The sequence below is a fragment of the Sycon ciliatum genome, chromosome 3 (assembly GCF_964019385.1).
Source record: "Sycon ciliatum chromosome 3, ocSycCili1.1, whole genome shotgun sequence".
In the NCBI taxonomy this organism is placed as follows: Eukaryota; Metazoa; Porifera; class Calcarea; order Leucosolenida; family Sycettidae; genus Sycon; species Sycon ciliatum.
In genome coordinates this window covers 6,656,467-6,671,674 of record NC_088645.1, presented here as the reverse complement: position 1 = coordinate 6,671,674, position 15,208 = coordinate 6,656,467, and the positions used below count along the sequence as shown (strand labels likewise).

The window sequence follows — 15,208 nt, the reverse complement described above, 5'->3', positions numbered from 1 at the left end:
ATGAGTCTTGCCGTGATGCTACAGAGCTGCGTCACTTGCATTGATTCTGTACTCGAAAAGGCCCTGTACATGCACATGACTGGACGTACACGCGCACTACAAAAAGACCTTGGCTTTGGTCTGTACTGTTCAACAAAATGCACTGAATCTGTACAATGGAGAAGGAGGGCAAGTGACCATGCATCAAGGAGATTCAGCTGGCTGTTGCGCCTCGAGTAGGAAGGGAGTTCCTTCACCGAAAGCCAGTTTCGCATGAACGTCAGACTCGCTTGCGGCGAAGTCCTTTTCAACCAACTACATGTATATGTACTTGTAACCGAGGTGTGAGAAACGAAATTTGTGGACCAAATTGCTCAACTCACAAGCGACCTGCATAGTATCCTAGGTCAACAACAAGCCTCTTGGACTGGGCCAGAACATTTCCTCACATAGATCCGTTGATCTCTCCTTCATCACGCCCAGCTTGTGTTTGCAGCTTTCCGGCTGCGATCCTAGAGTGCAAGTTTCACCTCGGTTGAGGCGCTTGTTTTGCCTTGTGCGCATCTATTCCCGATCATCTTCACAGAATCTGAAAGAACTTGCTTCTATTTATTTCGTCTAGTTTCTCGTTGGAATGCTAAGGGTCAAATCCGGAGCTAATTTCAAAAGTGAACACAAACTGACCAAAGGAGCACTCGGAAAGATGGGCGCAATGAGTTCACGTCTCACGGTACGAGCTCACGGAAACGCTGACCTGGCCTCCAAAGCCCAAGTCAGGATTTTCTCACGGCACGGCTCGCGTTTGGATTGCGTGACCCGAAACCATTGACAACCGTCAGAATCTGATCAAACGTAACGCGAAACGCGTGTCATAGTGTAATAACGGCCTAAAGGAACGACACACGCACACGCACGCGCACACACACACACACACACACACACACGCAACTGAACCAGCTCAACAGAGTCACAGCACAGGAGAAGAGTAAAGTACCGCGAGATGGAACCACCAACTCGTCCATTCGTAGTCGTGTTGTGGAGGTGGTGTCCCGTCTGTAGGTCATACGCCACATACCTTGTACTCACATTGCGCGCTGTGCAATCAATCCATACTCAGTTTACCTCGGAGTTCAACACAAGAACATTCTAAGTGTGACCTTAGTATACTAATTTTCTCACACTGCACAAACTAAATTGCACTCGGCCAGACGATTTCCCTTTCCCTGGCTGTAAAATCAAGGTGGGGTGCTCTCGCGGTACTTTACGGTACTGCTGGTCAGCAAAAAAAGGGACAGTCAAGTCGCGTGTTTTGTCAAAATTTGATACTGAGTCTTTCGTTTTCCCGCTCTGCTCTCTGCAAACATTTGATCTCATACAGGCAGCAGCAGCAGCAGCAGCAGCAGCAGCAGCAAGAGCCACAGCAGCAGCAGCAGCACTAACAGGAGCAACAGAGAGCCACACTAATGCAGAGAGAACGGTTGCACTTGCTGCCACTACAGCTTTCTCCGGATACTCTCACATCGCCTCGGACCCCATGGTCACTGCTAGTTCTAGCGATATGTTAAGAAACCTAGGTACAACAGCCACCAACCATGCAACAACCAACAACTGTACCACCTCGTCCACTAGTAAAGTTACAACAGCCACAGTGGGTACAACAGCCACAGTGGGTACAACAGCCACAGTGGGTACAACAGCCACAGTGGGTACAACAGCCACAGTGGGTACAACAGCCACAGTGGGTACAACAGCCACAGTGGGTACAACAGCCACAGTGGGTACAACAGCCACAGTGGGTACAACAGCCACAGTGGGTACAACAGCCACAGTGGGTACAACAGCCACAGTGGGTACAACACCAACTGCGAGTACAATAGCCATTGCGGGTACAACAGCCACTGCGGGTACACCAGCCACTGCGGGTACACCAGCCACTGCGGGTACAACAGCCAGAATGGGTACAACAGCCAGAATGGGTACAACAGCCACTGCGGGTACAACAGCCAGAACGGGTACAACAGCCACGGTGGGTACGACTGCCAACACGGGTACAACAGCCACTGCGCGTACAACAACCACAGCGGGTACGACAACCACAACGGGTACAACAGCAACAGCAGGTACCACAGCCACAGTAGGAAAACCAACCTCAGCGGTTCAAGCTGTCACAGCGGGTAAACCAGCCACAGAGGGTAAACCAGCCACAGAGGGTAAACCAGCCACAGCAGGTAAACCAGCCACAGCGGGTAAAACAGCCACAGCAGGTAAACCAGCCACAGCGGGTAAACCGGCCACAGCGGGTACAACAGCCACAGCGGGTAAACCAGCCACAGCGGGTACAACAGCCACAGCGGGTAAACTAGCCACAGCGGGTAAACCAGCCACAGCGGGTAAACCAGCCACAGCGGGTAAACCAGCCACAGCGGGTACACCAGCCACAGCGGGTACACCAGCCACAGCGAGTAAACCAGCCACAGCGGGTAAACCAGCCACAGCGGGTAAACCAGCCACAGCGGGTACAACAGCCACAGCGGGTAAACCAGCCACAGCGGGTAAACCAGCCACGGCGGGTAAACCAGCCACGGCAGGTAAACCAGCCACGGCGGGTAAACCAGCCACGGCGGGTAAACCAGCCACGGCGGGTAAACCAGCCACGGCGGGTAAACCAGCCACGGCGGGTAAACCAGCCACAGCGGGTACAACAGCCACAGCGGGTACAACAGCCACGGCGGGTAAACCAGCCACGGCGGGTAAACCAGCCACGGCGGGTAAACCAGCCACAGCGGGTAAACCAGCCACAGCGGGTAAACCAGCCACAGCGGGTAAACCAGCCACAGCGGGTAAACCTGCCACAGCGGGTAAACCAGCCACAGCGGGTAAACCAGCCACAGCGGGTAAACCAGTCACTGCGGGTAAACCAGCCACAGCGAGTAAACCAGCCACAGCGGGTAAACCAGCCACAGCGGGTAAACCAGCCACAGCGGGTAAACCAGCCACAACAGCCACAACAGCCACAGCGGGTAAATCAGCCACAGCGGGTAAGCCAGCCACAGCGGGTACAACAGCCACAGCGGGCAAAGCAGCCACAATGGGTGCAATAGCCACAAATACACCAGTCTTAAGCAAAGACAACAGGGCAACGAGTATCAACACATTGCCCACCAGCACAATAGCCCCGGACACAACAGTCACCAGCAAAACCACTGGCAAAACGGTCCCTGGAAAATCCTCTGATACCAGAGCCATCAGTGGTAGTATATCGGCTATCGGCACACCACCCATCTGCAGTACTCCATCCACAGGCACACCACCCAACGGCACACCAGACACCAGCACACCAGCCATCGGTACTTCATCCACAGGCACTCCAGCCACCGGCACATCAGCCTACAGCACTACTCCGCCCACGGGCACACCAGCCATCGGCACTCCAGCCATCGGCACTCCAGCCATCGGCACTCCAGCCATCGGCACTCCAGCCATCGGCACTCCAGCTACCGGCACTCCAGCCATCGGCACTCCAGCCATCGGCACTCCAGCCACCGGCACACCAGCCACCGGCACTCCAGCCACCAGCACACCAGCCATCGGCACTCCAGCCATCGGCACTCCAGCCATCGGCACTCCAGCCATCGGTACTCCAGCCACCGGTACTCAATCCATCGGTACTCCAGCTATCGGCACACCAGCCACCGGCACTACTCCGTCCACAGGCACTCCAGCCATCGGCACTCCAGCCATCGGCACTCCAGCCATCGGCACTCCAGCCATCGGCACTCCAGCCATCGGCACTCCAGCCACCGGCACACCAGCCACCGGCACACCAGCCATCGGCACTCCAGCCACCAGCACTCCAGCCATCGGCACTCCAGCCATCGGCACTCCAGCCACCGGCACACCAGCCATCGGCACTCCAGCCATCGGCACTCCAGCCATCGGCACTCCAGCCATCGGCACTCCAGCCATCGGCACTTCAGCCACCGGTACTCCATCCATCGACACTCCAGCTATCGGCACACCAGCCACCGGCACTACTCCGTCCACAGGCACTCCAGCCATCGGCACTCCAGCCATCGGCACTCCAGCCATCGGCACTCCAGCCACCGGCACTCCAGCCATCGGCACTCCAGCCACCGGCACTCCAGCTATCGGCACTCCAGCCACCGGCACTCCAGCCTGCGGCACTCCAGCCACCGGCACTCCAGCCATCGGCACTCCAGCCATCGGCACTCCAGCCATCAGCACACCAGCCATCGGCACTCCAGCCACCGGCACTCCAGCCTGCGGCACTTCAGCCATTGACACTCCAGCCCCCAGCACTCCAGCCTGCGGCACTCCAGCCTGCGGCACTCCAGCCTGCGGCACTCCAGCCTGCGGCACTCCAGCCATTGGCACTCCAGCCATTGGCACTCCAGCCATCGGCACTCCAGCCACTGGTACACAAGCCATAGACACACCAGCAGTTGGCATCACACCAGCCACCACCAGCACATCAACAACCGGCACACCAGCCACCTCCAGCACATCAACAACCGGCACACCAGGTGATAGTGCAGATGGTGTCAGCAGCCATAGCACCATGGACATCACAGCTGCAGCTTCAGAGGCCAGAGGATTCCGCGCCTCTGATCGCACTCGCAGACTGCCAACAGCCTTGCTACAGCTACGGGACATTCTTGTGGAGGAATATCAGACAGCCACTGTCAAGTTACAGCAAGGAATGATGGCCGATGGGTTGGACCCGACTGTTGCAAACGTCCAGGTCAAACTTGTGCTCTTATCTCGGCATCAACTTCAAGGCGAGTTCAGCGATGCTCCGCTCTCCTCACAGGATGACCAATGGCGAGTTGAACATGTGTTCACCCAAGCAGCCAGCTGTCTAGAACATGTTAATCTGGATGACCTCTTCAGCAGCATAGCACAGGACAGATATGCAGAGGGGAAAACCTACGGCATCACCATCATTGCGTCTGCCGGCTGCGGAAAGACATTCACCTTTACGAGGTTTGTGCCTTTCCAGTGGGCAAACGGTCAGCTGTGGCAGCAGTTTGACCTTGTTGTCTTCAAAGAGTTACGCTATGAGGAAGACAGACAGGCCAGAAACATTGAGGAACTGCTTGACCTGGACCAGTACGGCTTCAAAACGGAAAAGCAGCGAGCTGAAATCACTAATTACGTACGCCAGAACCCTGGACGACTATGTGTGGTGTTCGATGGCCTTGACGAGACAAAGCTAAGGAGCTGCAGCAAATTCGTGCAGCAGATTCTGGCCGGTGAGCGTCTTAAAGGCGTTCGGCTTGTCGTAACGTCACGGCCATGCCCGGATGCGGTGACAGTGTCCAAGTACAGTGGATTCCAGCAGCACGTGGAGCTAGTCGGTTTCCGGCCGGAGGACGTGGAGGTGTATGTACGCAAAGTGCTTGTGGCACAAGAAGCCGACGTGGTCATGGCAGCTGTCAACGATGACCCACACCTAGCTGGCATCATGTCCACGCCTCTCATCGCCACGGAAACCGCCAAACTCTACCACAGTAGACGACAGGTACCCAGGTGTGCCTCCGACATCTTTACAATGCTCCTCCTCCAGGTTGCAGAACGGCGTACTGGACACGACTACGGCCAATGGCTTGACATTCCACGCCACCTTCGAGCGCACATTCTCGAGCTCGCCCGTTTCGCATTCAACATGTTGATGCAGCAACGCCTTGTCTTTACAGAAGCTGATCTGCAGACACATTGTGTCAGTGAAGAGGCCCGAACGCTAGGACTGCTAGTATCCTCCGAACAAGCAAGTAAGAGCAAATATTGGCGCTTCAGCCATCTGGCCATGCAGGAGTACTTGGCAGCAACGTACCAAACGCGCTACAAGGTCATGACTGAGTCACACATCGTGCGCCTCGTCGAGTCCCTTGGCCCCGACACTGGTCACTGTCGCACAATGTGGATATTTCTGGCTGCAGAGCTCGATACTGACTTACTAGAAGTCCTTGTCAATTCTCTTCTGCTCCGACAACACACACGTAGCTGGGAAACTCTCGTGGATGGTGATGATGACAATGAGGAAGAGGAAAGTACGCAGGCTTCAAGTCGCAACCAGTTTCCACTCAATGCTGTCGAGTCACTCAGGGAAACACTTAGTACTACCGAGTGCTACCACCTTGCAGAGGTGCTACTCTTCGATGTGCTCGGTAGCACCAGTGGACAGAGTTTTGTTGAAAGCTCTCTACCACGAGGCAAAGACAGCATCGAAGACTTCCTCTCCATGCTCCTTCTGACATGGACAAGAAAGGTTCCGAATGCAGACATGACAATGTTGCTAGCAGCACTGGATGCCGTCACACCGGGGCTGGCCAGCAAGTGCAACATACAAAGTTCTACCCTCGAGTCCAATCAACGGCATCGTAACCATGACACCAGCAGTGTCAGCGGTAACCATAGAGACGACTGCACAGATGAAGCAAGAGCTCAAGAACATGCTGTGGAGAGTAGTGGTATACACGGCACCACCAGAGCCTCCAAGGCCACAGCCCTACAGCAACTCTTCTCATCAGAAAACTTCAAACACAGGAACAGACGCAATCGGCTGGATATCGCTACGGAGTGCTATGCAGAGCACTGTCGCCATCGTCCCGAGCACTGCCAAGCCTTGCCCAGCTTGACTGCTGTTTTAAGCCAGAGTGAATGTGTCATCTACTTGGATGCAAACAAGCCAGCTGCTCTGCGTGCACAGGACACCGTAATTGAACACCATGCACCGGCAGTTCATACCATAACAGTGCGTAACGTCAGGCCACGCCATTCCTGCCGGCTGCCTCCTTCATTAGCACTGTGCTCACAAGTCACTGGCTTGACGATAGACATACACAGTGACATGGGTGCAGCACAAGCAGATACAGTAGGTCACATGATCAGGGCTGCTGCGCAAACTTTCCAACACATCACCCTCGGTGGCACCCTTCTGTCTAGTACTGCAGCAGCTACCATTATCACTGCCCTATCTGAGTGTCACCAGGTCAAGACATTCTCCTGCGGGGACATGGGTCTAACAATTTTCATTGTACATTGCGACATGCTGAGGTCATTCATAGAGACGGCCAAGCATCTGCAAACCTTCCAGCTATGGGGATCACTAGTACCTACAGGTACCATGGCGACACTCATTACATCACTGACAATGTGCGCCACACTGACGAATGTCATACTGTGTAAATGCAACCTACAAGCATCCGCATTACCGATCCTAGCTACTGCCATTAGGCACTGGAGAGATCTAAAGGAACTTGACATTGTAGGCAATGACTTCAGTCAGGCCACATCTGCACAAGCCGTGGAGTTTGTCACCGCAATGAACACACATGATCACACTGCCATTATTCTAAGGATAGCACAAAACGATCAGTGCAATCACCCTTGTGTTGCATGTGAGAAGAGAAAAGAATGCCACTACAGATACACCATCAGCTGCAAAGGCATAGCTACCGATCCGCCTGACTGCAAAACCTGCCGCAGTGGCAAACGGCACTATGCTGTTGACGAAGGGAAAGTCATCCCGCCACCCAGCTCTCCCAGCTGCATCTGTTACCCAGGTTTCTACAACGACAACATCACAGTGTGGAATTACGAACTGTAAGCCCGCATCCTAAACAGATCCCGGCAACCACCAGCACTGCTGACACCACTAGCATCCAACAGCCGTATTGCCATGTGCTGGTTCACAATCATGCTTGGAGGACACACCGACGTGTGTTCCCAACTTGACGCCAGTGGAGAGGACTGTCAAGCTCACCCAGAGTGCCATGGCCTGACCAACCGGACTGGCTCTACCAGGCCCGGCAAACAGCCACAAGTGAAACAGTGTGCTACATCGTGCCATCGTTCAGCTGAAACCCCTGCCCAGTGCACACTTCTACGCATGTGTAAGCTGAGCGTGGTCGTCAATGGAGCCCACGCTGCCGTCTCGTCTGAACTTGACAGAAGAGAAAATGTTGGAAGGCGATCGAGAGCGCTGTCCGTCTTTCAGATGTGACACGTGTCCAAGACACACACTTCATAGATGTGCATGTGCGTGCGTGTGCGCCCGTGTGTGCACGGGCATGCTTGTACGCCCGTGTGTGCATACGAGTACCCTGCCTACAAGCATCAGAGTAGATTTTTTTTACTCTGCGTCCGCTAAACACCCCATACAATTCATGCCTCCCCATTACTCAACAACACACTCCTATCATCATCCTAATGACCTCACACTGATTCAAATCATCATGATGACCATGGCGATAACCAAGATGCACCCTGTACATAGTCTCCTTCGTTTTAACTGTCACCATAGCAACAGTGCAATTGAGAAAAGAGCATCCTGGCACACACCATGATTTCCTTTTTTCCGGATTTTTAGTATTTTATTTCTTACTTCACTCTGGTCTTTGGTTTTGAGGGAAGCATTGGATGCAGTGAATGGAATCTTCGGTCTTTGACCACTTCGGTGGGTCTGATCTCCTCACCTCCTATCGCTTAGGAGCTGCATATGCGCCTTGATTCTTGAAGGGTGGTGGCGTTCCTACGGATGCGGAAAACTCGGCATCTAGCCGAGTCTGACGCAAACCGTGAAATCTTCTTTTTTTTCGGTCAAGAAGTTGATGTGAAAGAAGGCAGTGCAAGGTGTGCGCTAGTACTAACCATGACAGGCTTATAACATTCCTAGATTGGCATTCACATGTGGTGGTGAACACTTCCCCGCACACGCGTTCAGTGATGGCAAACCCAGTCTAGCTGAGTCTCACATGAGGTCCACTGTAGCAGAACGTGCTCAAACCGTGAACGGTGCTTGAAACCAAGATCGCAGAATAGGGCGGTCGAGAAAATGCATATTGGACCGCACCAAATTCCACGCCTTTGCTGTACCTGCTTCCGCCAATTTCCCAGCCGTTGGCAAGGGAACCGAGAAAGCATGGTGTGACGAAAACTTGGGCATGGTGTGCTGGCACCCAGGCAAGCTTCTTTGTGCAAAATGCGTTCACTCTCGGTGGGGTTAACGCGGACATACACGAGAAACATATTCCTAACCGATGGAAAACATGTAAATTGGGCAAAACAGTCTAATGTGTCCACGTGGAAGAAGCCCTTCTCATCAGACAGACACTGCCACATTCAGGACCAGTGTCGTCCCACAGTGGAAGTTTTCAATTGAAAATTGCTGTGGTGAATTCTGTGATCAGATCATGTTCCGGTCCAGAATGAGCATGCCCCCCCCCCCCCCCCTATCCTGGGCGACAATACAGGATGAGTATTCTTGCCCCCTTCCCGGCAGCCAATAGAGGAAAACTATGCCAGCCACCCCCTCCTCCCGGGGGTCTACAGGATGAATATGCCCCCCCCCCCCCCCGCACCCCCAGGCATGAATCTTCAGGCACATACCGTCTGCAAGAAGCTCTCCGTGGCCAGGAAGGCGGCAGACTTCATCTCACGATTGTGGTGACGGCACGCGTTGCGCAGCCACGTGTACAGGATCTTGTAGCGCGACTTGACGAGCTCCTTGAACTGGATGCAGTGCTTCGACAGCAGCATGAGACCGGCTGTGCCAGATATAGACGTATTCACATGCAGAGAGTGCGCGTGCACACACAGCCATACACATACAGGAACACGTGAAACACACACACACACACACACACACACACACACACACACACACACACACACACACAATAACAAAATACAATACCACGCAAATACAACACAATACAATACAATGCAATGCCCATCCGGAGATGATGGCAGGTCCGGATGGGACCGACAGTGTTCAAGTCACAAGCAGAATCGGGCATGGCAAGTCAAGTCCGAACAATGGCAATCCACAATGCATCGTCCAAGGCAAGAAACAACACTCCTGATATAAATAAAATAAAATAAAATAGCAAACAGGACCAGCGGAAGCAGTGTTTTAACGGTCTGACAATAGACACCCTTAGCAAAAAACGTTATGTTGTAACGGTATTATCGTAAGGGGGAAAATACCGTGGTTTGGGTTCGACCTTTAGCAAGATGCACGCTATTTTTAGTACGCTGTTGCCACGAGAATAGCTTTGATTTCGCGCGGTACAACCATTTTTGTCACCATATACGCGATACAAGGTGAAATGCGTGCGGACTATGCAATATTTGGCCAAAACACGTACCGTTGGTCATCACGATAAATCAGCCCCCATAACGTTTATACGCTGCAGCTTCAACGCTATTTGGGTGATCAAGGTACGAGTATCGTAAAAAAAATAGCGTTACCGTTGTTTGCTAAGGGTGTCTATTACCCTAGCCTTTCACGCTAAAGATTGGTCCTGCCATGGCCTGACCAACCGGACTGGTTCTACCAGGCCTGGCATTGCTGGTAAACAGCCACAAGTGAAACAGTGTGCTACATGCTTGCTGCTTGCTAGGCAAGTGCCTACGGAAGCCCTTCCTGGCCTTCACCACACAGAAAGGACCCCGGAAAGGCAGGAAAGAGCTGGAATTCAGAACTCCGGAAAACGCAATCATCTTCTTACGCGTGCGCGCACGCCCACCCACACCCACACATGCGCGCACACAGACACGCACGCACGCACGCGCGCGCGCGCACACACACACACAGGCGCACGCGTTAGCATGGACACCCACAAGCACACATAGACTGTATGTCAAAAGTATAGCTTTCACTCACCTCTTGGCACATCAAATCGACTCATTGTCGCTAATGACTGAACATAAAGAAACAAAGCAAAGCGCAAAGTACAGTCGAATGTCACTTATCCGGTCGCCTACTGTATCCGACAAGCCCGGGAGTGGTAATTTTATGACTCTCAACAGTAAAATTCTTAAAAAAATCTTTTTTTGTATATTATACGGTGTAATATGCATTTACTTGAAGTAGATGTGGTCAAGTATGCTAACATGTATGTGTACATGGAGCAATTCATGAATATGCATGATATATTTGGGTATTGTGTAGAGGGGACGGTTTCAAATAGGACACAGGTTGCAAACCGGAACGGACTCAATATTCACTTTCTCTCTTGGTATTTTGATTAGAAACATACGTCACAGTGAGACTACGATGTGTTATACTCCGAGCCAAAATGTCATGGCTCTGCGATGACCAGAAGCGCCATATCAAGCAGGTGAGTTGTTGACGTGTTGCTTCGACCTGCGACTTGAGTTTTACGACTTTCGAAAAATCAACTTCTTGTCGCAGGTAAACAGCGGCTCGCCTCTCGCCAATAAAGCACCGCATACCAATCAAAACTAATGGAAGCACACACAAGGCTTATTGTTACTCTGTACTGGCCGTCGTGGAGCGATAGCAATTACCTAATTTCAGACCCAGAGTGAATTTGACGTGCACTCTAAAACGTGTCCGGTTTGGAGCCACCTCTGATTTGAACTTTTTTGAAGCGAAAAATTGGGCAACTTGGAGGCAATGGGTCAACACAAAGGAGTGGCTCAGTTCGATTGACTCTGGCCCCAGAGCAAACTTCAACATGCCAGTTTCCTTCCACAAACAGATTTCGAGTGAAAAATCAACGCTGATGATCGGTTTGGGTCTATACAAATTTGGCTGTCAAAGCGTCCCGGTATCGAGCCGTCCCCTCTACATAAATCAGTGAAATCCAGCCATATATGCACATAAAAAATGATATCAGTCATCCAACATATCCAGTTATCCGACATGCCTGATTCCCGAAGTGGTCGGATAAGTGACATTCGACTATATCAACATAAGCCATGCTCTGGATAAGTATGCATATGAAGAGAGTGCATGTGTGTGCGTGCGTGCACACACACACACACACACACACACACACACACACACAAAGCATTAGCAATTGAGCAACTGAAGGAGAGAGAGAGAGACACACACACGCACACACACACACGCACGCACGCGCGCGCGCACACACACACACACACACAGACACCGAGAGACAGAGAATGCTACGCAGCACTTTGAGTTAATACCTTGGGATCGATGGATATCGTGGCAAACTTGAAGATGTGCGCCGCATGCGGACTGTTGTCCTCCATGGACTGAGTGAAATTTGTCAAGTAGCTGGACAGGCCACGCAAGCACCCTGCTATGACAGGCATGTCTGGCTTCTTGTTCGTGAAACCACCGGCACCAGCAGCACTCGATGCACCTCCGCCGCCGCCACCAGCCGATGCCTTGCTGCCTAGCATCTGAGAGCGACACCAAAACAGCGACAGTGACAACGGTGCTGCATTACTCAATCAGCTGCTTAGAACGGTGACGGCACATCACGCAACCACATCACTACAGTTGCCTGTTTTAGTGAAGCGAGACCATGCATGTGACAGGAAAAATGAATCACACCCCAAATATCCACCAACACGCAATTGGAGGGCGGGTGGGACACGGTATACACATACTAGGCTGGGTGCAGAAGTGCATAACAGAGACTACACGGTATCTCTCATACCAGTTGCACTGTCCTGCTCTCCATGCTGATTGGATACGTCTTATCTGAGCTACGCAATACGCACTACGTGATACGCAGTACCCGCTTGATAACAATTAATGAATTATGAGCATACTGCCTTGACCCCAACCTCACACCATAGGTAAATGTACTGTACATGCCTTAGGGGTCGTCCGTAATTTTCGAAAAATTAAAAAATCCGTCCTCGTGCAAAATTGTCTCTGACCCACCCACCCACCCCCAATTTTTCCCATTAATTTTTTGATTTTTACCGATGCCCAGCTCGAAAAATAAGAACTCCTGACCCCACGTTTTCTTGAAGTACTAGTAGCTAAGTACAGTGAGTAGTAGGTCTACCAACGGCCATGCACGTCCTCGTACAACTACATGAAAAGTCTGAAAAGCTACACTCTGCGTATATACTGCTCTTGTGTGGCTTCCACGGCATTCGTTGTTATTACCTGACGATGGCCAAGTGCCGAAACGTTGTAAAAATAACGGAACTGGTTCGGATGTGATGTGCAGCGCTATGGGCATGGGTGTGTCCACCCGAATTCTTTTCACAGATGAAGCTGCAGGAAGCCTCAGCCTTTCTTCAAACTGAAATGTCATGTACCGGTATATCATAGTAGATACTCGTGTTTGCGACAATCGATCCTACACTACGTCTACAGCAGGGAGTCGTAAATACCGGTATTTTACGACTCCCTGGTCTACAGACTACAGTACACTACACAGTCAGTGCAACAAGTGTATGAAAGTCCTGGCCTGGAGCAAAAAAAAAAAAAAAAGTACGAAAAATCAAAAAAATTAATTCCGCCAGCCCTCTTGACCACCCACCCCCTTTTTGCCTGAGGACGGATTTTTTAATTTTTCGAAAAATACGGACGACCCCTTATATAACGAAGTGCTAAATCTAACGAATTAACAAGAAGAAATCTGTCGTTAAATGGAAACGTTACACAGAAATCGACACTTATACTGTTGCTAGTGAGCGCTGAGAATGAGTGAGAATCGTTGCCTTTGGTACACGTAAACCGGTCAATTTTAGGAAAACGTTACTGTAGTGGCTGGTTAGAATAATGGCTTTTACAGTCGTTCCGACCCACCTCCTTCTGCAGCACCTTGACATAAATACTGATGAGACGTTCCGAGTATGGCAACATCTGCACTGGGAACGTCTCGGCGATGCAGCCCAAAATGTGATAGAGCCCTCCTTGAACTTCAGACGCGAGCATGAACAGGGATAAACGTGCACACACACACACACACACACACACACACATACACACACACACGCACACACATATACACGTGCACGCATTCGCACAAGCCCACACACACACACAACCCCCCACCACCACACACACACACACATACACACACACACACACACACACACACACAAATACACACAAATACACACGCAGAACGCAAGGGTTAATTGGACAAGAAAAAGAAAGAGACCAGGAAGATGCTTAGAAGTCTGAGAAACTAAGCTTTCTCCATGCATACTTTTCGCCACACATCTGCACCAATTGACAGCAGAGAGATGTAAGACTACTAACTGTTACTGGCACTGTCTCGGTGCTGAAGAACTGGGGGATTCAGAGACGTAGCCTACACCCCATTCTTATCTTTCATGTAGAACTGTCATCAGTCAACTCCTGATATAACGAACACCAACGTGCAGGAGAATTACAGTCCGTATCGCCTATAAGGTTGGCGGCTATAGTAATATACCGGCTATAGTGATCAATTTCTCAAATTCATTTTCATTTGCCATACCTAAGTATACACAGTTATCGCATATAGTAATAATCGTCTATAGTAATATATCGCCTATAGTGATCAAATTTTTATTTCAAAAGACCTTTATTACATTATTTTTGCATCGGTTATAGCGATTGGTGTAAAATCAAGTGTTATGAAAGGAGAACAGGGTGTTACTTCTTGGTGAAGAACTTGTCCAGTGTTGTTTGGTGAGTTCTGCTCGTACAAGTTGCCAAATATGCCTCCATCGTGAGGAAATGCTGATGTTGCGTGTCAGGAGCCTTGGCTGCATAGAGTGCGTTTCTCAATGTGTCCAACGCTTTGAACACCTCTGCGGATGATGGCGGCTTTGTTGGAAGATCTTCCTGATCATCATCATCTTCATGGTCAGTATCATCGCCTGCTAACTGCGCAACAATAGTTGTGGCATCCTCAGATGGCGGACATGAGGTAGGTTCTGCATCATCCCGGTCATTCAGCTCTTCAATGTCTTCCGCTAACTGATCAGTGACAATAGGAGGTTCGTCTTCATCAGGATGATCAGCATCAGTATCATCTATGGTGGCCGAACCATCCTCAGTAGCATGAGCGGGGGGAACGAGCCTAGCCTTGCGCCAACAATTACGGATAGCTGTTTCTGTAACGCCTTCCCAAGCTGTCCTGGAAAACTGCAAACAGTGCATCATGTTGATATTCTGCCGTAGAACAGTGGAGCTCACAACTGGCACAGAATCATCCTCAACCAGCCTGCCGACCTTTGTTAGCAAGGATCGTCGGTAGTGAGACTTGAAGCACATGATGATTCCTGCATCACATGGCTGAATTACACTGGTGGTGTTGGGAGGAAGAAACACCACTCGCACCGACTTGAGGCTATCTGCAATTGCGTCAAACTTGTGTGCTGGACAGTTGTCGACTAGCAGGACGATGGATTTGCTAGCTTTTGTGAACTTATCATCCAAATCTACAAGCCAACTGCAGAACAACTGGCT

General features: G+C 51.2%; 1 protein-coding gene and 1 long non-coding RNA gene across 3 annotated transcripts in view; one reads left to right on the top strand and one right to left on the bottom strand.

Moving 5' to 3' along the window:
* Window positions 1-1,743, top strand: part of LOC135811292 (uncharacterized) — a 6,311-nt gene extending 4,568 nt beyond the window's left edge. For both annotated transcript variants that reach the window (XR_010552582.1, XR_010552583.1), the window contains exon 4: window positions 1,358-1,743. This is a non-coding gene — a long non-coding RNA (uncharacterized LOC135811292). The remainder of the gene's footprint in view (window positions 1-1,357) is intronic.
* The window catches only part of LOC135811291 (DNA-dependent protein kinase catalytic subunit-like), a 174,372-nt gene that overhangs the window by 149,662 nt on the left and 9,502 nt on the right, over window positions 1-15,208 (bottom strand). Inside the window, exons 6-9 of the mRNA XM_065324508.1 lie at window positions 13,553-13,665; window positions 11,965-12,183; window positions 10,670-10,706; window positions 9,391-9,548 (exon numbers count right to left, since the gene is read on the bottom strand). Of these exons, the coding sequence (XP_065180580.1) occupies window positions 9,391-9,548; window positions 10,670-10,706; window positions 11,965-12,183; window positions 13,553-13,665 (527 nt within the window). The remainder of the gene's footprint in view (window positions 1-9,390; window positions 9,549-10,669; window positions 10,707-11,964; window positions 12,184-13,552; window positions 13,666-15,208) is intronic.